The 23,690-nt window shown below is 46.1% G+C and overlaps 1 protein-coding gene and 1 long non-coding RNA gene across 8 annotated transcripts in view; one reads left to right on the top strand and one right to left on the bottom strand.

The window, feature by feature from the left end:
• TNC (tenascin C) overlaps nt 1–23,690 on the top strand; it is a 92,322-nt gene that overhangs the window by 26,631 nt on the left and 42,001 nt on the right. For all 7 annotated transcript variants that reach the window (XM_032865707.1, XM_032865701.1, XM_032865702.1 and 4 more), the window contains exons 2-10: nt 919–1,510; nt 4,222–5,631; nt 6,918–7,181; nt 8,211–8,326; nt 9,007–9,163; nt 12,603–12,872; nt 14,094–14,279; nt 14,540–14,629; nt 16,274–16,537. In XM_032865707.1, coding sequence (XP_032721598.1) covers nt 1,054–1,510; nt 4,222–5,631; nt 6,918–7,181; nt 8,211–8,326; nt 9,007–9,163; nt 12,603–12,872; nt 14,094–14,279; nt 14,540–14,629; nt 16,274–16,537 — 3,214 coding nt within the window. In that variant the 5' untranslated portion in view covers nt 919–1,053. The remainder of the gene's footprint in view (nt 1–918; nt 1,511–4,221; nt 5,632–6,917; nt 7,182–8,210; nt 8,327–9,006; nt 9,164–12,602; nt 12,873–14,093; nt 14,280–14,539; nt 14,630–16,273; nt 16,538–23,690) is intronic.
• LOC116872510 overlaps nt 20,945–23,690 on the bottom strand; it is a 113,981-nt gene continuing 111,235 nt past the window's right edge. Inside the window, exon 3 of the long non-coding RNA XR_004383653.1 lies at nt 20,945–21,005. This is a non-coding gene — a long non-coding RNA (uncharacterized LOC116872510). The remainder of the gene's footprint in view (nt 21,006–23,690) is intronic.

Genomic DNA, 23,690 nt, shown 5'->3' with positions numbered 1-23,690 from the left:
GAAAGGAGAGGACAGGATTTAGTCCATAACACTCAGTGAGAATAGTGTAAGTACTTGCAGATTGGAGAAGACATCAGAAGCTCATGGACATTCTTTCTGAGCCCTCTCCTGCCCTCAATCATAGTTTGGACAACTGCTTTAGAAACATTCTATCAGGTTCTCCAAAAAACCTGACTTTTTAAGGTTTTAGGAATAAATCAAGGAGAAGAGAAATTGAGGCTCAAAGAGGTAGAGGGCTGTTCCAATGGTGACATAACAGTTAAGAAGCTAGGCTGGAATTAAAACTCACCTTGCCTTCTAGTATGTTTATTGTTTGAACCTCTGCCTCCCAGGGTGGAGGGGAACCAGCAGATGGTGCTAAATTGGGACTGGAGGACCAATAATAAGAGGCAGGAAATAATGAACATCTACTGTGATTACGGCCTCTTGGCACTACAATGACTCATTCAGTGGGCTCATTGAGTAAAGATTGAAAGGGTTCGTAAATCTATGAAAGATTTCTACTTATAATATTGTTACTTATATCATTATTTTAACTCTGACATTAGCCACTCACTGCACAGAAAGAGAAATAGGACAAAGAAAAGTTACATGACTTACCCAAAGACACAGAGCTAGAGCTGAGATCCAAATCCAGGTCTGGTCTATACTGTTCCAAAGTTTTGCCCTTTTCTCTATTCCTTGCCATCTCCCTATATTTCCAGAAGCTGAAAAGTGAGTGAAAATCATTCCTTCAAGACAGCAATATTCTTCTAAAGGCCAGTTTGTATCAACACTATAGGCAATACTGAAGGAGTATCAGGAAAAATTCAAACGCAGCAGATAGAACATCAAAATTCACTTGGAATGACAATATTCAATAGAGTCAATTAGCAACGGATACTAACAAGCTTGTTGTTTTCCCTCATTTCCTTGTAGAAGAGAATTCCTTTGAGAAGATCAGGAACCCACTCATCTGGATTCTCCTCTGTGCTTCCATCCACACTTCTGCCTGAGACTGAGACACCCTAGGAGCGAAAGCACAAAAACCCCCCAGCAAAACCCACCTCCACCATGGGGGCCATGACCCGGCTGTTGGTGGGCATCCTCCTAGCCTCATTCACCCTCACAACTGAAGGTGGGGTCCTCAAGAAAGTCATCCGGCACAAACGACAAAGTGGGGTCAATGTCACTCTGCCAGAGGAACAGCAGCCAGTAGTGTTTAACCACATCTACAACATTAAGCTGCCTGTCGGTTCCCAGTGCTCGGTGGATCTGGAATCAGCCAGTGGGGAGAAGGACCTGGCCCCGCCATCAGAGCCCACTGAGAGCTTCCAGGAGCATACGGTCGATGGGGAAAACCAGATTGTCTTCACACACCGCATCAACATCCCCCGCCGAGCCTGCGGTTGCGCGGCGGCTCCCGACATCAAGGAGCTTCTGAACAGACTGGAGGAGCTGGAGACCCTGGTGTCTTCCCTGCGGGAGCAGTGCACCATGGGAGCCGGCTGCTGTCTCCAGCCCGCTGAAGGTACACCCAGCCCCTCGCCGTCCACAGGAGAGAAATGATGAGCACAGCCAGCTCCCTCACTTTGTTTCCAAAGCAGGTTCCCTGGGGAACTGGCCTCACAAAGTGTTCATTGAGAAGAGATTTTATGGTCAAATAAATGTGGAGAAAGTAGCCGTCTCTGTTTTGCTCTTGGAGAGTCTCGTTAACAAATGTTTCTCAGAGGAGTTTCTAGACCTCTGAGAAGTCTTGCGTGGAAAAAACTTGTTATACTTTAATGACCAGTTTCTAACATTTATTTGACTATGAGATCTACACATTCTGTACCCCAAAACCTAAGAATATATTATGAAATTCCTGACCAAAGATCACTCTCTAAAAGGTGCCAATATGACCCCATCACCTCATTGTCCAAGCAGGAAAACTAAGGCCCAGAGGGAGGGTGGGATTCCTCACAGTCCTGCCATAAGTGGTCGAGTTAGGGCTTGAACTCACAAAGATACAGTCCTGCCTGTGATGGTACAAAGTCTGGGAACTGGAAAAAATATTCCAGTTTAATGGCAGCAACAACCATCATCACAGTATGCATTGAGCCCTCTTTTATGCATCAGGCACCGTAATTCATTACCTCATTAAACCCTTCCAAGAACTCTTTGAGATAATGTTTAATACTCCCATTCTACAGATCTAACAGCTGAAACTCAAAGTTAACTAACTGGCATAAAATGACAACAGAGTAATAAGAGAAACAAGTTCTGAGTGCAACTGTGGTCTCCAGAGCTCACGCCCCCATCCCCCCCCATAATAGCCTCTATCCGGTGCTTCCTTTTCTCTGGGATTTTGCCATTTTAGAATTGTCTTCATCTTCACTGCCTAGACTTGACAGGGCTAGGGGAATTTTGGCAGCTTCAAATCAGAGCTGAACACATTTATTTCTGCCACCCCCCCCAAAAAAAAAACGAGAAAGCACTTTGATAAGTTATTTCAAGAGTAGACCTAATCACCCTAAGTGGAGAGGACTATAGGACATACTCTAGGTTTCCGAGGTGGGGTAAAGTTTCCTTTAGGCACAAATGACTTTATCTTCCACTTCCATCAACTCCCTGGCAAAATGCAGGTGGAAGTTACACAATAGGATTAATGCTAAAGAATGGGTTGAAATAACTGTTGAATGCAGTGCTGTCCAGGAGAAATATAACGTGAACCAGATAGTCTTAATTTTTTCAGTAGTCACATTAAAAAAATGAAAAAGAAACAGGTGAAAATAGTTCTAATGAAAATAGTTTTACTTAGTATAACCATATTACCCACTTTTCAGCATGGGATCAATACAAAACTTATCAACGGGTGTTTTATATTCCTTTCTTTAAACTAAGCCTTTGAAATGCCATATGTATTTGACATTTATACCAAATCTCAATCCAGAGTAGCCATGATGCAATTGTTTAATAGCTACCGTGTCTCATGGCTGCTATACATGAAAATATATGATTCTCACCTTTCAAACTTTTTTTTTTTAAGATTTTTTTTATTTATTTAACAGAAAGAGAGATCACAAGTAGGCAGAGAGGCAGACAGAGAGAGAAGGGGAAGCAGACTCCCCACTGAGCAGAGACCCTGATGTGGGGCTCGATCCCAGGACCCCAGGATCAAGACCTGAACTGAAGGCAGAGGCTTTAACCCACTGAGCCACCCAGGTGCCCCTCAAACTCGTTGTTTTTATTGCCTTCTTCCCTGCTGTTAGGAAGGAGCTAAAACATATTAATACAACTGTATTTGGGTGCAGAGAAAATGGAACGAGCTTTGTTTCTTCTCCCTGGCTCCATGGAGACTACGCCAGCCACTCCTGCAAGCTGAGCCAAGACATGAGACAGACTTCAAAGAGTTGGAGGCATGTCAGCCCTGACCATGTCTTCCTCAGATTCACCCACCACTGCAGCTTTTCGGATGGGAAGGAAAAAGCTAGACACACATGAGCATTGTGGAGGCAGCGCCACATTAGAAGCTGTACCGACAGAATTAGAAAGCCATTCCTATGCTGCCTCATTTCAGTAATGGAAAATCAGAAAGTTCAGTCACATAAATCCACATAGTGACTTGAGTCAACCCAAAAAACTCTGCAAGAGAAGATCACAATGAGAACAACAGTAGGTCTGTAATGTCCTCACTTAACCCTGATACACCCCAGGGAAGCAGGATGTTGGTCCCATTGACTGATGAAGAAACCGATGTCCAGAGCATCTAACTCGCTTTCCAAATGCAGCACCGCTACGGAGCCAGAATCAGAATTGAGTTCAGTTCAACAAATAATTCTTGTGTGAAACAATTATTCTCTTATGTGCCTGACCTTGGCTAGGTGCAGGAGAAATTACATAGCCCAGCCTAATACATTCCATGAGGCAGTGATCTATAATCAACCAGGGTCATGGGTATACTTGAAAATTCGATAAAAACTACAGATCCCCTCCCCAAGGGTGGAAAACACACACACACACACAAGTATACAGTCTTTCCCCAGGAGCCCGGGTTTCAGAGAGTACAGGTGAAGAATTCATGCCTCCTCTAAGGGGATGTCAGTTCCCTCTGATTTCACACCTGAGGCAACTAGTTTTCAAGCCAGATGGGACCCGAGGGTGCCACCATCTTCTGGCTGCGTTGGAATCGGGGTCCCGCGGGTGGTAACAGAGAAAGCCACTGCTTGTGCTCAGCTGCCGGCCTCTGCTCTCTCGTTGCAGGCCGCCTGGACACGAGGCCCTTCTGCAGCGGCCGCGGGAACTTCAGCACGGAAGGCTGCGGCTGTGTGTGCGAGCCCGGATGGAAGGGCCCCAACTGCTCGGAGCCCGAATGTCCTGGCAACTGTCGCCTGCGCGGCCAGTGCGTGGATGGACAGTGCGTGTGCGACGAGGGCTTCACGGGGGAGGACTGCAGCCAGCCGGCCTGCCCCGGCGACTGCAACGACCAGGGCAAGTGCGTGGACGGGGTCTGCGTGTGTTTCGAAGGCTACGCGGGGGCCGACTGCAGCCGGGAGCTGTGCCCGGTGGCATGCAGCGAGGAGCACGGCCGCTGCGTGGACGGCCGCTGCGTGTGCCAGGACGGCTTCGCGGGCGACGACTGCAACGAGCCGCTCTGCCTCAACAACTGCCAGGGCCGCGGGCGGTGCGTGGAGAACGAGTGTGTGTGTGACGAGGGCTTCACCGGGGAGGACTGCAGCGAGCTCATCTGCCCCAACGACTGCTTCGACCGCGGCCGCTGCGTCAACGGCACCTGCTACTGCGAGCAGGGCTTCACGGGCGAGGACTGCGGCCAGCTCAGCTGCCCGAACGCCTGCACCGGCCACGGCCGCTGCGAGCAGGGCCAGTGCGTGTGCGACCCGGGCTTCGCCGGGCCTGACTGCAGCGAGAAGAGGTGTCCCGCCGACTGCAACCAGCACGGCCGCTGCGTGGACGGCCAGTGTGAGTGTGACGCCGGCTTCACGGGAGCGGACTGCGGTGAGCTCCAGTGTCCCAATGGCTGCAGCGGTCACGGCCGCTGCGTCAACGGGCAGTGCGTGTGCGACGAGGGCCACACCGGGGAGGACTGTGGCCAGCTGCGGTGTCCCAATGACTGTCACAGCCGGGGACGCTGCGTCCAGGGCAAGTGCGTGTGCGAGCCGGGCTTCCAGGGCTACGACTGCAGCGACATGAGCTGCCCCAACGACTGCCACCAGCACGGCCGCTGCGTGAACGGCATGTGTGTCTGCGACGACGGCTACACGGGGGAAGACTGCCGGGACCTGCGCTGCCCCCGGGACTGCAGCAGCCGCGGCCGCTGCGTGGACGGGCGCTGCGAGTGCGAGCACGGCTTCACCGGCCCCGACTGCGCAGACCTCGCGTGCCCGGACGACTGCCACGGCCAAGGCCGCTGTGTGAACGGGCAGTGCGTGTGCCACGAGGGTTTCATGGGCGCCACGTGCCAGGAGCGGAGGTGTCCGGGCGACTGCCACGGCCGCGGCCACTGCGAGGACGGGCAGTGCGTCTGCCAGGAGGGCTTCGCGGGCCCCGACTGCGGGCGGCGCTCCTGCCCCAATGACTGCAGCGGCTGGGGCCAGTGCGTGGAGGGCCGCTGCATCTGCAGCGAGGGCTACTCCGGGGACGACTGCTCCGAGGGTGAGTCCCAGCGCTGAGCCACCTGCCGTTGGTTCGGAAGCGCCCCCGGTGCGGGGTGAAGAGCTATGTGTCCTATTACACCTGCTCCCATGCCCGGGAGCACACACATACCATTGCAGGGGCCCGCGTTACTCACCTGTCATAGGGCTGCCTATTAGAAGGCTCGGAGGCTCATAGAATTTTCCCAAGCACTCTTATCTGGTACATTCTAGAACTGTTATTTGAGTCTACCTATCTAGTCTACACAGAGTATAACACCCAGTGCCCTGTGGGGAGGTAGATGAAATGAAAACAGCCTTTTTGCCAAATATGAACCTTCTCATCTACTCCCCACTGACACCAGGCCAAAAATAACCTAAATCCCTCTATTTGGATGAGGGCAAAAATTCAGCTCAATTGAATGGACAGTGAGATTACATAAAACTGTTCTACATGCACACTCAGCTAGTGAGTAAATGCTAATTAATCACTTGCAAGGTAGACCCATCTCTTAACTCATTTTTTCATGACTGTCTTCAATCCCAAGGATTATGAGCTCCTTCAAGGAGCGTTATCCTGACGGCACAAGGCACGGTATACAGTAAGAGCTCAATAAACCCGGATTGAGTGAAAATACAACAAAGCATGATAATGCTTGTGTTCACTGAGGGTCTTCTTTGCACTCCTATCAGCCACCCAGACTATACTTGTTGTAATAGAGAATTTCTGTCCCGATTAAAGGTATCATTGATATGAATAAATAAATGTGTTTAATGGGCCCAAGGCAGGGAAGCCTGGTTGAAAAGAACACCAGGCTGGCAGGGAGGAGCTGTGAGTTCCCAATTTGCTGAGAGAAGCAAAGTTGGGCCAGTCCCTCTGCTTCACTCATACCTAGAAAATGAAAGAATTGGACCAAATGAGCCCCAGAAACCCTTCCAGTGTTAAAGATGAATGACCTGGAGTTCAGAGCAGAGAGCCAAGCTCAGGCTGCATGTGCCCATGCCAATGGCCCGAATATGAACTAAGGTCCAGCGAGTAGAGAAGTTGGAAGGGTCAGATCACAAAGAAACCTGAAGGACAGCCCGCAGACCCAGCACTATAGCCTGAAAGTCACCAAAAGTTTTCAAAGTGAATCACAGCAGGAGGCTCTTGATGAGTTTTTCATTTAAGGAAATGGAAGCTGGACTTTAGGGCTCAATGATTGGCAGTGGAAGGGACAAGTGAAGGGAGACAAACCTAGAGAGAGAATTTACGGAGGACCTTACTGACAATACCTGACCCAAGCTATCCTTTTGTCTTCCTGCCAGTGTCCCCTCCCAAAGACCTCATCGTGACAGAAGTGACTGAAGAGACTGTAAACCTGGCCTGGGACAATGAGATGCGGGTCACGGAGTACCTGGTCATGTACACGCCCACCCATGAGGACGGCCTGGAAATGCAGTTCCGCGTGCCCGGGGACCAGACTTCCACCACCATCCGGGAGCTGGAGCCAGGCGTGGAGTACTTTATCCGCGTCTTCGCCATCCTGGAAAACAAGAAGAGCATTCCCGTCAGCGCCAGGGTGGCCACGTGTGAGTTCGCAGAACCCACCCCACCTCCAGCCCCAGCAACGTCTGCTGCCCTTGTCTTGCCCAGTGCGTGACCCACCCCCACAAGTCACTGCTTCCCCTTCATGCCCGTAGCAGCACAGCTGTCCTTTCATCGTTGCACCGATTAAGACCCTGGGATCCAGTTAAGCCCACTGAATTTTTTTTTAAAGAAACCCCTTGCCTACCAATTCATTTAACTCACAATAACCCTATGAGATCAGGACAATTATTAACCCTTTCTACAGATGAGAAAACTGAGACTAAATGTTCACCATCTCCTCCCAAATCAGACTCTTAATAAGTGGCAGAGATGGGATTTAAACCCTGGAAGTCTGGTTGTAGGTTTATGCTCTTATCCATTCTATTCTACTGTTTCCTTTCTATGGAGCTCACTGTCCACATATTAAAAAAAAAAAAAAAGAAAGAAAAAAAGAAATATTAGGGTTCAAGTTCTTCCTTTAAGAATCCAACATCAGTATAATTCCCTTCATACCTAAAAAGCAAGGCTAGAAATTGGTCCTTATTTTTGCTTAGTAACTATAACATTGGCTGCCACGTATTGAAATGAGCTGTGTGCCAGGAACCATGCCCAGTGGTCGACATGCAGCATATCATTCAGTCCTCAAAATGTTCCCAAGAACAGGCCCACTTACCTCTTCCTCCCAAATGAAGAAGGTGAGGCTTAGAGCACTTTCTGCAATTCGCCCCTGCGCACACAACTTGTAATGCGGAGCCTAGATTTGAGCCCAAGTCCCTCGCATTCCAAACCCTGGGTTCACACTGCTTCACCATATGAAATTGTCAGGATTTAATCCTATGGTGGGTCCTAATGCTAATTGTCACACTGCCTCACAGTAAACAGCATCCCACAAGTAGTCAGGAATAGAATCCAGCTCTGACAGGGGTGGGGCACCCACCGGTGGGGTTCAGGGGAATCACCGCTGTGTCCACCGCCAACCCCCACCCCCACCGCCAACATGCAGCCATCCTTCCCTCTGCTCTTCCTGACAGACCTGCCTGCACCTGAAGGCCTAAAGTTCAAGTCCATCAAGGAGACATCTGTGGAAGTGGAGTGGGATCCTCTGGACATTGCTTTTGAAACGTGGGAGATCATCTTTCGGAATATGGTAAGGGGCACAGAGGAGTGTGCATATTTGACCTCAAGGATCAGAAAGATCATCTGGGGGCTCTACAGACTTTTATATCAATGTTATTGCCTTCGCTTCTGGTGGGAGACAGGGCTGTGGTTACTTAGTCCCTGCATGTCTGCGAATACATTCTAAGTGATTTTAAGAAGTCAGTAAGCATAGCCCTTAAGGCTGTGAGCTCAAACAGATGCTGAGCTGTCCCCTTGCTCCTCATAGTCTGGGAAACGTCTACTCAGAAGAGAACAAATGAGCTCTGTCTCCAGATGTCCCCAGGCATATCTGACCTTCAGTATCCCTTCTCTCTGGGAAGTAGGTTCCTGAGTCCAGGCTCTGGCACTAACCAGCCAATGGGACAGCCCCACAACTTCTCTGTTGCTCGCTTCCCAGACTGTCAAAAGAAGGATTGAATCTGTGGCTCTGGACTGCTTTGGCTCTCACATTCTGGCACTTGACTTGAGTGTCCAAGGAGTGAGTACAGAGGTTTACAAGAGGCAGAAGCCAACTCAAGAGATGTCCTTATCCTCCGTGCATCCTCTGCCATGCTGGTCTGCTGGCTAGGGAGAGCTCAGCGAATGAGTGGATGCAGAAGGAGCAAGCCACAGAGGAAGAGAGACTGGAACCTTCTTTAGGTCTTACCAAGACTCTCTCCTGTCTTTCAGAATAAAGAAGATGAGGGAGAGATCACCAAAAGCCTGAGGAGGCCAGAGACCACATACCGGCAGACGGGCCTAGCTCCTGGGCAAGAATACGAGATCTCTCTGCACATCGTGAAAAACAATACGCGGGGCCCGGGCCTGAAGAGGGTGACCACCACCCGTGAGTATCACCTTTAATAGCACGGACCCTGTGATAAAGCTGACCGTGCCCCACACTGCCTTCTCTGGATAACATTTCCTCTTACAGAGCTTCTGCATCAACTAGGTTTTGCTATGTAAAGAACAAGCCCCAAACTTAAGTGGTTTGAAACAATAGTTCTGCACATTGCCGATTTGGGGTTGGGCTCAGCTGGTCAATTCTGTTTTGGAGTGGGCTCGCTTCTGCATCTGTGTGGTTGGGGGCTGGTTGGCCTCGGGTGGCCTCTGTAGGCCAACCTGGGCCTGCTCACATGGCAGTTGAGCCTTGAATCACTCCATCAAAGCACATCTCAAGGCCAGTCCAGATGTAAGGAGCAGGAAACAGATCCATCCCTTGATGAAAGAAGCCTCAGAGTGACATATCAAGGCAGGCACAGGTACAGGAAGATCAGTAAGAGAGACCATTATAAATAACCTACCACATCACCTAATCTGATACACTGGTCTTGGGAAAGAGGTCGGGCAAATATTATTGTTATTATTTTTCAAGAGTAGAAACTAAGGCTTAGGGCTTCGAAATCAGTTTAACAAATGCCACATGGTGAACACTTGGAGGCCACCACAGGGTCACAATTGTCAGTGAGGGTCAGTTTTATAACTCTCACCCCCTTTTCCACTGGCACTGAAGAGGCGCTGGTCTACGTAGAATGTTCATCCCATATCTCCAGTAGGAACATACATTAAATGTCACTCAATAATAAAGATGTCAGAACTTGGGGGTAGAATAGAATTTGGCACTACTAGATCCTTTGGTGAGGAGGAAAAAGAAAATCTGGATTTGGAGTTGTTCTACCAAGAAGTCAAATTTTGAACACCAATAAATAAATAAATAAAATTATTTTGCATCGCCATTTGGGAAAACCTCTCCATCTTCTTTGAGATAGCATCTGTGCCAACTGTTTAAGGGATTGATTCTTTTTGGCAGGAGGTTGTTGGAAAATTTAAACTTGTGGACTAATGACAAGAAAGAACATCTTGCATTTAAATATTTGCACATTTTGCCTCACTCAGAGCCGACTCCTAGATTGTCTCCTCTATAGACAAGTGTTTTCCATCATTCTGACACCATCCCTCTGTGGTAGGTAGAGAGCAGGTATCGACAGGAAAAAATCATTAGGTCACCAGAAAGGCGTAGAAAAGATCCAGCAAATGCTTACCTGCTATAGAGAGGGCACACCTAAACTCCACAACACATTTATCTGCCCCTTGCTTTTTAATTTACTTCTGGGGATTAGCTGCTTTATTCTTCTTGCAGGACAAACATCTGAACACCTAAATTCCCTAGGCTCACATAAATATCAGCACTGAGGGGCAGACATTTCCGTGTTCATTTCACTGCTGGCTGAACTTTATCCAGGTTTAAAGGACCTCAAAGTTTGGGTGACAAAGCATTTTTGCCTCCTTCGCACTGGTATCTGTGTAAGGCTGTATTACAACCATTTCTGGCACCTGGATGCTTTTGAGAGACGTTCACATTTAAAGGAGCAAGAGTATGGGCTTTGGACCCAAACAGACCTGAATATGAATTCCAGCTTCGCAGCTCACATCACCTTGTGAAGTTCTACTTCTTGAAGCCTGTGACCTGCCATCAGGAACATGGGTTTATAGTGTCCTTTCAGGGTTGTCATGAGAGTTAAGACATACAAGACAGAGCACTGCGCTTGGCATGTAGTAGACTACAGCAGTACTAGGTCCCTCTGTTCAAGGATCCAAATCTGGGGGATGCGGGGGTGATCAGTGAGCTCGACTCAATCCCGACTTCTTATGAAAGGGCTGCTAAGGACAGGAGCAGGTGTGGTCGGGATGCTTGCTAACACCTGTAAGAACACGGGACAGGCAGCTTCACTGTTGAATTGTAACTTTGTTTTCATTGTGCATTCTATGGGTTCATTGTCTGTAGGCTGAGGCTGATGGATGAACGCTTAGAATTCAAAAGATAGACTCTGCAGGTTTCTCCTAGTCAGATAGGACTTATTCTTCCTCATTCCCTATAGAACACTGAAATTCCTTTCATTGGAAAGGAACTTTCCTAATTGTTTCCTAAACCAGTACTAAAAACACAAAGGTAGCTCTTTTTAAATTGAAGAAACAAAGAAACATTGACTGGATGCCTTCATATCTTAACTTTAGGCATTTGCCAAATTCTCGGTGAGTTTTAATGTTTGCATTAAAATTGTTTATATAATTAGAAAAAAAGAATTCAGACATAAAGGACAAAATCTGATGCTATGTTGGGGATGAAAAGGAAGTCAAAGACCCACTCTCCAAATAAATGAATTTAGACCTTATCTAAGTTGAATAATACATAAACTGTAGAGAAATATGTTACAGAACAGTGAAAAAAAGTGTATTAGGATTCTCTCTTTTTTTTTTTTTTTGGATTCTCTTATTTATAATTGTGCTAAGACCACTTAGAATATGATCTGCTTTCTTCGTGAGTAGCATTCCCTCCGGTCCCTTTGTTTTCGGGCACATCCCTAGAACTTACCCATCTTACATAAACTGAACCTTTGTACTTTCTGGGGAGGGTGTATGTGTTCACCTGATTACAACAAGGGTCAAAGAGGACTCTCGTTAGGAAGTGCCATGTAAGTGGGGTTTTGAGGGATGACTAGGAGATTTTTCGAGGGGGAGGGGCGATCTCAGGAAGAGCAAATGCAGAGGCCAAGAGGGGAGAAACAGCATGCCGCACCTGCTGTCACAACACAACACTCGCACATGACAGCACAAGGCTGGGTGGGACAGAAGGAGGCTGAGGTGAAGGCACAAAGATGGTGAGGCTTGGGACAAGCCATGGCTTTCTGCCTGAATTCTTTCCTCACATGTAACTCTTCATACCTGGGCAAACCAGGGGTGGCCTCCCTTTTGAGCTCCATAATTCTGATCAGCCATTCAGGGAGTTTTGCTTATTTAAAAAGCCAGAGAGACTAAATCAATGATTTTTTTTAAATTTTTTAATTAAATTTTATTTAAATTTTTTAAATTTAAATTCAATTAACCCACTTATAGTACATCATTAGTTTCAGATGTAAATCAATGTTTTTTTAACTGAAAAAGGCCCTAAGCTTGTTTCTTAACTCATGAGCACGGTAACGATAATAATAATAGGGCAACGACCATTTATCGTGTGACTGCCATGCTCCAGGCTCTGCGCTCGGTGCTTTGCAAACATTATCTCCTTCCTGTTCAAAAAAACAACAAGCCCTGCAAGGCAGTTGTCATCCTGCCTATCTAGAGTTTGTCAAATGGGAAATGAAGACTCAGAAAGACAAAAGAAGGTCAGGTGGTTAGTAGACACTGATCTGTCCATGCATGGAGATGGATGGCTGCAAACCCCTCTCTGCTCAGCCCATGGCCCCGGCCCCAGTCTCTGAAACCACTCTGCTATCTGCCCGTCACAGGCTTAGACGCCCCCAGCCAGATCGAGGTGAAAGATGTCACGGACACCACAGCCCTGATCACTTGGTTCAAGCCCCTGGCCGAGATCGATGGCATTGAGCTCTCCTACGGGATCAAAGATGTGCCTGGCGACCGCACCACCATTGATCTCACCCAGGATGAGAACCAGTACTCCATCGGTAACCTGAAGCCGGACACCGAGTATGAGGTGTCCCTCATCTCCCGCAGAGGTGACATGTCCAGCAACCCGGCCAAGGAGACCTTCACAACAGGTAGTGGGCCTTCCCTGGTGAACAGCCAGGAAAGAAGGGTTGTGAGACTTCCATCCCACTCTGCTGGGGTTCCTTCCAGGCTCCTCTGACAGTAGAAATAGAAATAGACAGGAGAAAGGGAAATTTCATTCCTTTAAATGTTTATTTAAAAATATTGTAGCGATTAATCAACTTTTTCAAGTAAAAAAAAAACTCTATCCAAATAACCTTCTAAAACACACACACAAACACACACACACACAAAAGCATACTGGGAAGGTGCTGGTTTGACAATCTCAGGTAAAAGAAGTTCTGATTAAAATATAATTCATGTAAATATTTCCATAATAAAAGACAGTTTATGGAAAGCATGAATAACAAAGGTGCCTCTGGCATTCCTGTTTTTTAAAGATTTTATTATTTGAGAGAGAGAGCACGAGTGAGGGTAGAGGCAGAGGGAGAGAGAAAACCCAGAAGCCGACTCCCAGCTGAGCACGGAGCTGGACACGTGGTTTCATCCAGGCCCTTGAGATCATGACCCGAGCTGAAAACGGAGACTTACTGACTGAGCCAGCCAGGCACCCCTGTGGCATTTTCTTAGAAGTCCCAACGGATCCATAGATCATTGAGTCAATAAATATTTTTTTAGAGCTCAGAAACGTATGAATTATTAGAAATACAGCGAAGGGCACAGCAGACCAGTTCTTACACTCACAGACCTTATTCGTAAGTTTTTGTGTAGTTTTTCGTTTTGTTTTGTTTTTTTTAAGATTTTATTTATTTATTTGGCAGACAGAGATCACAAGTTAGGCAGAGAGGCAGGCAGAGAGAGAGGAAGGGAAGCAAGCTCCCTGCTGAGCAGAGAGCCCAATGAAGGGCTCGATTCCAGGACCCTGAGACCATGACCTGAGCCGAAGGCAGAGGCTTTAACCCACTGAGCCACCCAGGAGCCTCTCTGTGTAGTTTTTTTAAGCATAAGATCTGAGGAGCATGAAAATGACTAGAGTATCACACACATTAAGAACGGGGAAAGGTAAACAAATAAATAAAATAAAATAAGGGCAAAAGAGGTGCCTGAGATGCAGTATTTGTTAGATCTGTCAGTTGGGTATTGAGTTAAGGGGGTGTTGCCATTTTTTCTCCAGGGACAGATGCGTTTCATGTCTCAGCTTGAATTTTCAGACTCCCGCTCTCCTAGTGCCTGGTGTTTTCAATGCAAATGTCTCTTCCTCTTCCAAACAGGCCTGGATGCTCCTAGGAATCTCCGTCGCGTCTCCCAGACGGACAACAGCATCACCCTGGAATGGAAGAATGGCAAGGCGGCCCCTGACAGTTACAGAATTAAGTATGCACCCATCTCTGGAGGTGACCACGCCGAGGTCGAAGTCCCACGGAGCCAGCAAGCCACCACCAAAGCCACGCTCATAGGTGAGCTCTGCCTCCCAGACCCAGCCCACAAGCACACTGGGTTGGGAGGGGTGGGGCATGTCCCCATTTTGCAGCCCCCCACAGAGAGAAGTGCAATCCCAGCAGTTCTCTCACTTGGACTTCATCGAGACAGTCTGTAGAACATACCAGACACTGAGAGATCATAGGCTCCAGTGACAGACAGCTCAGGACTGTCTTCATGATCCTCTGAAAGTCTTCCCAGTTTGGGGCTAAATATCCACCTGTACATTCTCCCTTAGGTTTGAGGCCGGGAACTGAATATGGGATCGGAGTGTCTGCTGTGAAGGCTGACAAGGAGAGCGATCCGGCCACCATAAATGCGGCCACAGGTGAGACAGCCATTGGTCCCCACCACCTCTGGGCTGGAGCTGGCAGAGGCGCTGGGGCCCAGGAGGCAGAAAACCTATTTGGAAAGAAACCGTAGATGCACAGAGGAGAAAGCAGCCCCTAGAATCATCTAGCCCAGATGTCCAATTCAAAAGTAGCATAAGCACACCGTGTCTTAATGATCCTAAAGGGGAATGAGGGGTTTTTTTTTTTATGAGAAATTGGAACCAGATTTTATAAGAAACCTGCAAACTTTTTTTTAAGTTCATAATCATTTCTTTTTCTTTCTTCTTCTTCTTTTTTTTTTTTTTAAATAAACCACAGTCTGATCAAAACACATCTGGGAGGTTTTCTTTTAGGAAACACCTGACTTTTATAGTATACCCTTGTCCTACAGACAGTAAGTAGCAGGAACATAGTTCCAGACAGACTGTGCTCTTACTTTCATCCTGAAGTGCCAGGCTCTGGAAGAGGGTGATGAGGAAGGAGCTGTATGATTTGAAGCCATTGATTCTTTGCTCCAGTTTTCTCTCCTCCCTGGAAAATTTGTTAAAAGAAAATTTTTCCCTCTACTTCTCCACCAGCCTCCTCCATCCTTCCCCAAGTCACTGTGGAGAAAAGGGGTCTGGTGTGCAAAGGGGATGAAGGTCATGCCTCATAGAGCTTCCCCATTATGCAGGACTCAATGCTGACCACTTGCACAAACACACTTTTTTTTGGTAAGATTTTATTTATGTATTTGAGAGAGAGAGATATCACAAGTAGGCAGAGCGGCAGGGAGAGGGAGAAGCAGACTCCCCAGTGAGCAGGGAGCTCAATGCAGGCCTCCATCCCAGGACCTTGGGATCATGACCTGAGCGGAAGGTAGTTGCTTAACTGACTGAGCCACTCAGGTGCCCCACACACTCTTTTTTATCTTTTTCTTTGGAGGTAATTGTCAGTTCACATGCTGTTGTGAGAAATGACACAGAGAGATTCCCCCTAAACCCTTTGCCCACTTTCCTCCAATGGTTAACAACTGTGTAATCATTGAACAATATCACAACCAGGAAATTGACATTGACACAATCTATCCGCTTTATGTATATTTCACCAGGCAGTACAGGCAGCTCATTTTTGTAGGTGGGTATACTTAGCCCTACACCGTTTTATCGTGAGCAGCTTTTCTCATCCATCGGTATGGTTAAGACACAGAATAGTTCCATCACTAGGGTCGCTTTTGTCCCCTTTTTGTATAGCCACAGGCAACTCCTTCCCTCCCTCCCCCTCTCCCTAGCCCTGGGCAATCCCCAGTCTTCATCTCTGTACTGTTGTTATTTCAAGAATGCTACATATAAGGAATCATACAGAGAATGCAACCTGCAGAGAGAGGCTTTTTCACTCCATGTAATTCTCTCAAGGTCTGAGGTCTGTTCAAATTGTTCCTTGTGTCAACAGTTCTTTTTAGATGCTTTTAACTGAGTAGTATTTCATGGTATGGATATATACCACTATATCCTTTTTAATCTTCCAAAATGTGAAAACAGACCCAGATGAGGAAGTTGCCAGCAACCACACAGCCCCTGTAGGGCAGAGCTGGGATGCATAGCCCAAAGCAGCCCTGCCTCCCAGCCTGAGGCCTGGACATCTCTCTGCTTTCCTCCCAGACATGGACGCACCCAGGGACCTGCGCGTTTCTGAAACCACAGAGACCAACCTGACCCTGCTCTGGAGGAGGCCTTTAGCCAAGTTTGACCATTACCGCCTCAACTACAGCCTGCCCTCCGGCCAGCCCGTAGACGTGAAGCTTCCAAGAGACACCACCTCCTATGTCCTGAGAAGCCTGGAGCCCGGGAAGGAGTACAGCATCCTCCTCATCGCTGAGAAGGGCAGACATAAGAGCAAACCCGCGCAAGTAAAGGCATCCACAGGTGAGGTCAGCCTCAGAGCTGTCTCCAGACCCTCTGCTGATTCTGAGGTTTGCAGACCCGGAAGTCAGGCTGTCTCCCCAGGGGAAAACCAGGTGGGAAAACACACAACTTTCTCTACATAGTGCTTTGAAGGAGCTATTTAAATCTCTTTTCCTTTGTCAACTGATTCAGCGAAGTGTTCTTGCTGGGAAATCACTAGCATTTTTTAAGATATTTCTTCCTAGGAGAACTTAAAGCATCGGGGTTTGTGTTTGTCTTGGGTTTTATTTTATTTTATTTTATTTTGTGCATTTTACAGAGTTTTTTAAACCATTTCTTATTTTTTTGTTCCCCTTCTTTAGCCTAACAATGAATTTATTTCTCATTTTATTTTTTTTCAAGATGACCAAGGTGTTGGTAATAATTTTTTGGTTTTTTCCCACTTAATGTTTTTTATGTTTATTTACCATTTTTTTTTTTTTAGTAATTTCTACACCTAACGTGAGGCTCAAACTTATGACCCCAAAATCAGAAGTCACGTGTTCTACCAACTGAGCCAGCCAAGCACCCATCCCACTAAATGTCTTTATTTCAGGTCTTCTACTTCCTTCCAAGGTTACCTGAAAAGTTGCATCTGATCCTTGGAGGCTAGCACAGTGCCCTCCTCATTTTCTCTTTTCTCCTAGTCTCTAAGAGGCAAACTTCTTTTTTCCATGACAGCTAAATCCTGAAGTATGGTGTTCCTTCTAGCCCAATATCCTGTTCCTGGTACCTGCTGCCATAGTTCCTCAGTGGCTAAGTTGAAAAAATAATCAGAAAAAAAAATCCATTCTTCCGGTATGAAAAATATGTGCACGGAATTGTGGCCCCAAACTATTCAAGAGGTACAGGTGAAAAATATTAATTCTTCAGGGCTCGACAAGGAATGTCTTTAGTCTCAATTTAGTCTTTATTGAGAAAACCCACTCAATACATTGTAGTGTGCTGATATTTGAGGGGAAAGTGAGTCATGTACTTAGCATTGTTATTTTCACTCATGTGCTCCTGCTCACTGTCTGTGGGGAAAATTAGACAGTGGGAATAGTAGATTGAACGCCATTAAGGAAAGGGGGTGATTGGGAGAATCAGGGTCAGCTGGAGAAAGTGTCACGGCAGAGATGTTAGTCCAACTCAATCTCGATAAGCAGAAAAGAAGTCGTAATGATGGGCAAATCTGGAAATGGCCTTGAAGAGTCTTTGTCATTTATGAGTACCTTCCCTTGCAAATAACAGAGAACTCAAAAAACAGTCACTTCAGCAAAATGGAAGTTGGTTTCTCATAAGGTAAATCTGAAGCTAGGTTGTTCAGGTCTTGGGTAATAGTGCTAAGTTATCAGGGACTTGGTCTACTTCTCTTTTTCTGTTCCACCATTCTTAGTCCTCAGCTCCATTCCTAAAGTCACTTCCATGTCACAATATGGCTGCCACAGTACAGCCTTCACATCTGTGTTCTAGGCAGCCTGAAGGAGGAAGAACCAAAACCAAGAAGGAGTACCTCCTAGAAGAGTCTTTCTGGAAACTTCACCATTGACTCATATTTCATGGGCTACTCCACCCTATAAGCAAGTCTAGGAAAAGTAGTCTTCTGGCTCAGCTTGTTGCTGCCCACATAAAATTATGGTTGTTTATAAGAGAGAGAGAAGGGATATTTGGTAGACAAAGAGCAGCCTCTTCACAGAGTCTCAAGTGAGCTCAAGTGGTCAATTCTGTTGACTTTGCACTGCTTCCCACCCAGCTATGAGATGATCATGAAGGCGTTCTGGAGGGACAGTTCAATCCTAGGTAAGGAGGGGCAACATAGAATCCAGAAGAAATAGATCTCTGGTAGAGATTTGAGTGTTTCAACTTTATAATCATGAGCTTGTCAGAAGGTGTCAAGGGACAGCAAATGAACCTGAAAAACAAGAGAGAAGACATTTCTTTCTCTTTGTTCTTCCTACTTCCTCTCCTCCTCTTCCTTCTCTCTCTCTCTCTCTCTCTTCCCACTTTTCCCTGCATTTGACAAATGCTATAGCAAAGATTTTCTATCTCTACTCCACTTTACTCCATTTTACTCTCTGGCTGTAGGTAGGTTATCTCCTGTCTCCAGCGGAGAAGCCCCAGACCTCAGCAGCTCAGGAAAACAAAAGTTTTCAAGTGAACCACAGGCTGAGATTACTTTGTCTCCAACTAAAAGCCCAGTTTTGGCATCCCAAAGACTCAGTGGTTTCATTTCCTCCACCACACATCCTTAATATGGTTTCCAAAAAATCACGCTGTCTATTTAAAGACATCTTTCATTTCAGGAAAAAAAAAAATGTGCAGAGTCCCTTTTATTGGCTCTTCCCCCATGGTCTCCAGAATATTTTTCCGTAGGGCTTTCTCCATAGGACAGTTTTATTTCATTAAAAGTGAGGTGGACATCTCTTTCCTTCTCTCGAATTCTTTTCAAGTCTTCTACGTTACTTGACCAGTAATGTTTACAGCTGAAATCTGTGCACTGAGTTCTAGGGATTCTAGATCAATTAGGATTAGGATAGATGTGTGTTGCTGAGGAAATTGCTGATACACAGCCCAACAACACAACACTCCACTTGCTAAAGCTGGGGGAACAGAGAGTTCAGCGGGAACATGGGATGATTTCTGGGCATCAGGAAAGGCTTGAGATGGGTGGAAACTCTGTCGCAGACACGTAAAGTCAAACAGGACTGTGCTGAAGATTATAGAAATAAGTACAAATATAGGCTTGACCTCGTACCTATGAGAAGAAGAAAGAAACATATCACACGGGACCTCCTGAGCAAGTGTACTTACGGGATTTTGAGTCCCAAGATGTCACAGGCCCATAGGTTCAAACTTCAGAAGCAAGAGACTCCCCATTCTGCATTGCTAGATTCCTTTTTTTTTTTTTAATTTCCTTTTTTTAAATATTTGTTTATTTATTTGAAGGAGAGGGCATGAGCAGGAGGGGCAGAAGGAGAGAGACTCTCAAGCAGACTCCATGCTGCAGAGCCTCTGATACAGGGCTGGATCCCACAGTCTTGAGATCATGACTTGAACTGAAACCAAGATTGGATGCTCAGACCACTCAAGCAGCCCCATCACTGGATAAGAGCACAAGTCTGCAAAGGGGTCTTATGGAGAAGATGTGGAATTGGCTGTCCCCAGAGCAGTTTTTCCCCCGGGGAATTCCAGAGCTCTAACCATGGAATTGAGCCAAAGGGCAAATTTTTTCCTTGACGCAGAACCAAATTAAAAGTATGTGTAAGCCAGCTGCCCATCACACCTGAAATAAAATCCAGAGACCCTACCACAGCCTACGTGGCCCTAAAGGATCTGTTCCTTCCAGTCTCTCTGACCTCACTCCCACCATTTATGCCCTTGTTCATTTCACCCTGGTCACCCTGGCCTTCCTGCTATTCCTTGAGTATACCAAGCCTGCTCCTACCTCAGGGCATTTGCGCATGCTATTTCTACTGTCCAAATACCACTCCTCTCCCAGTTATTCATTGGCATCCCCCTCATTTTAATTAGCTCAAGTGATTTCTCAGCAGACTTCTCTGGCCACCAATCTGAAATGGTGTTTCCATCCTGACTGACTCCATGCTGCTGCAGAATTCCTTACCTGCCCTGATATTTTTCAGTAGTTGGTTTATTTGCCTATGACCTGCCTCCTACTATCGACCAGAATGTAAAGACTCTGTCCCCTTTATCTAGTGCTGTGTTGCATCATCCTCAATGCCTTAGACAGGGCCAAGCATAAGACATGTGCTTCATGAGGCTTTGGGAACCCTAGCTACTCCAGAGTGGTAATGTTTCCTTGAATCTCCTGGTCTTTTCCTTCTACTTCTTCATTAACAGCCCAAATTCTCTCTGTTCAGGATTAAGGGAAGAAAAGTTACTCTGTTGTCTTCAGTTAAGCCTACTCTAGATAGAAAAGGAAGGAAAGAGAGGAGGGAAGGAGAAAGGAAAGGAGGGAGGATCAGGAGAGGGAGGGAGGGAAGGAGAGAGAGAAGGAAAGAGAGAAAGGTAGAAGCCCATTAAAGTTGAGGAAAATTACTGTGTGCCAGGCATCTCCCCCATGCTCCACACCCTGCATTTATATTTTGATAAACTCAATGAAACCCCGCTTAAAGTGGAGGCCATGAATTTGCTTGAGCACGAGGGACATAGAGCAGAGAGAATATGAAAAACACAAGGCCAAGAAAGCATCTTTCCTTACCAGCATAGGAACTCATCTGTGATACCCCGGTAGTTCTCATAGGTTTGGAAAGCAGAACGGTGGCATTTTGCTTGTAGTCACAGCTGCAAGTAACAGGGAACATTCTGCTGTGATACCGTTTTGATTTATTCATGGAGCAAACCAAATTTATTCAAATATTTAACCCTCCAACAAATATTTTTACTTAACTGCTATGGGTCGGGCAATGCTGGTGTCTCTGTAGAACAGGAAGGCACACAGTGAGGCACACTGCAGTGAGAAAGAAAGAACCAAAACAAAATTATAAGACTATAACTAGTCTGTTTTAGAGGGAAGTTTGGGAAGCTATGGGAGCAGAAACAAGGATCCATTCCAGACCTGAGCAAAGGGAATACCAGAGAAGGCCTTTTGGAAGACGTGACACTTGGCTGAGTCTCCAAAGAGGAAAGGAAGTGCGGAAGAGGGTAATGACATTTCCAGCAGGAGGAACAGCATGTGAGAAGGCACGAGCCACTTCCTACTAGTGAAACACAGGCTTTCCAGTCCTGCCCTAAGATAGAGTAGGAGCACAGCAAGGTATGGGGTTCGAGATATCATCAGAGACTGTCTACGAAGGGCAGTGAATATCATGCTAAGGGGTTTGGACTCTACTCTTGACAGTGATAAAGAGTCACTGAAAAGTTTTAAGGCAGGCAAGGCATTTAATTTTAATTATCTTGACTTTGCAAGGTGAGATCAAAGCAATTAACTCTACCCTTTGGGTCCTCAGGCTTGAATTTGGCCATCCACCTGCTTTGGGAGAATCACTCTCTCCCATCAGTGAACACCGCAAGTGAATTCCTAATTAGCTAGCACTTGGTAATCACCATCTACAAGATGGTGGAAGATTTAAAGCTGGCACATCTGAAGGTTTAAAGTTGGCACAGCCAGAAATTCCTCCAGGCCAGCTGGTCAACCCACCCTGAGCATAGAAATGGGATTTCGAAATTCTGATTTCCCAGGCCCACTGACATTGTTCAGAGGGTAGATGCCAGTGCACAGCTGTAAGAAAAAGACAACAGCCTTTTCATAAAGAAATGCCAAGAAATGCAGCGTGGAACAACACAGCGGAAACACTGGGCTTTGGGGACAGTAAGGCCACCAATGTGTCATTTGCTGTTGGAATGTAGAGTTTGCATTTATGTGAAACTTCTTAGTCCCCATCTCAGCTATTGTCCACTATATTTTTGTTTGTAGCATTCCCTCTAATTTCATAATTATCCCTCCAATTTATCTCAATTCTATTCACTAAAGTTATACCTTTCACTTATCTGACTAGCATTTGTTTAGTGAGAAAGGATGGGGGTAGGGGACGCTAATAGCACCCATGACAGAAACAGTCAGAGCATGGCTCACTAAAGATAAACTGATACTCTTCCTTGACCTGCTTGTTAAAAAAAAAAAAAAGTAGAAGGATAGTCAAATGTTTTGGTGGAAACATCATCCTGATTATTACTATTTACTGAGCAACATGATGTTATGTGGAAGTCATCTGTCAGCTGTAAGAATGGAGGGAGTAGGACGTGAGAGGTGTCATACAATAGTGTCAGTGGCATAAAAAAAACCATCCTAGAGAGAAGAGATGGTTCTCCTCAGGAAGGGATAGTTCCCACTGCGCATCCTCTCCTGTCCTTTCTGCATCCATCTTTACTGCAAGAGCTTTCCTAAACCATCCCTGACCCACTCCTCTCTACCCCAGTTAGGTAACTCGCCTCACCTTCCCTGCAACAATGGTTCTTGACATTGTTTTCATGGGAAAAAATAAAAAAGGCTTTATGTCTGACAGCTTAAAAGGCAGTTAGTTGAGAAGGAGAGATGGTGACTTAATTCACATAAAGAGGAAAATAGTCAGCGCCATCCAAGCTCCTCACAAGCAGTTTTGACAGCAGGAGAAAAGGAGAGGAAAGTGGGATGAGTCACAGGGGGCATGTGTGGTTGATAGGATTAATCTCCCTACCCTTGAAGTGTGGCTTAGATTGGTTTTTGTCCTATATCTCTAAATGCATGAGGACTACTAGAATATTTGAAAAGGACACACTCTTGATTTTAGTTGTGCTTAAATCCCAAGATCAAGGAGACAACTGTTACATCAGTAGCAGTGCTTTTGGCCTCACAAGGGCCAGTGGGTTTAAGGATGGCTGACTTTCCCTTTCTTTCCCCAAAATGAGATGCATTGGGTCCTCTCTTTCTGATCAATATCACATTTGTGTGATTAAGAACTGCTTCAGGTAAGCTTCAGGGCATAAATTTGCATTATATGAGGAGCCCGTAGAGTGGAGTTCAAGATGGAGCATGGCCAACATTTTCTGTAAAGGGCCAGAGAGTAAATATTTTAGACTTTTCAGGCCATAAGTTTTCTGTCACAACTATTCAAGGACCCCTGAAGCACAAAAACAGCCATCAACAATACATGAAGGAACAAGCATGGCTGTTCCAATAAAACTTTATTTATACACCAAAATTTGAATTTCATTTGTATTTTCATATATCATGAAATATTCTTCTTTTTGGATTTTTGCCCCCAACCATTGAAAACTATAAAAAATTCTTGTTAACAGTTCATTACCAAAGTAGGCAACAGGCCAGACTTGGCCCTCGGATCATAGTTTGCAGACCTCTGTTCAGATCAAATAAGATTTGCTGGAGTACAGGCTTTGTCAATGTGAAACACTAAGGAAGAACTTTTCCCAGAACTTGGAAAAGTCTGAATTAAATAGATTCTTGAAAAGAAAGATTTTTTCCCTCAGAAAGGATGTCTTCCATCCAGTCAAGCTAGGATTTTCAGGTTAGAAGTGTCCTTTAATGGGCACATAGGGCTCTTTTGAAACTAGCAGCCAATGGGAGGCATAAATGGAGAAACAATCTGTTCTTTTAAATGAGCTCTGAGGCAATTCTTGCTCTGTTGTTTACAGGATC

Source organism: Lontra canadensis, unplaced genomic scaffold (genome assembly GCF_010015895.1).
Source record: "Lontra canadensis isolate GAN:19392208 unplaced genomic scaffold, GSC_riverotter_1.0 scaffold30, whole genome shotgun sequence".
NCBI lineage: Eukaryota > Metazoa > Chordata > Mammalia > Carnivora > Mustelidae > Lontra > Lontra canadensis.
This window is presented reverse-complemented; position numbering and strand designations above follow the sequence as displayed.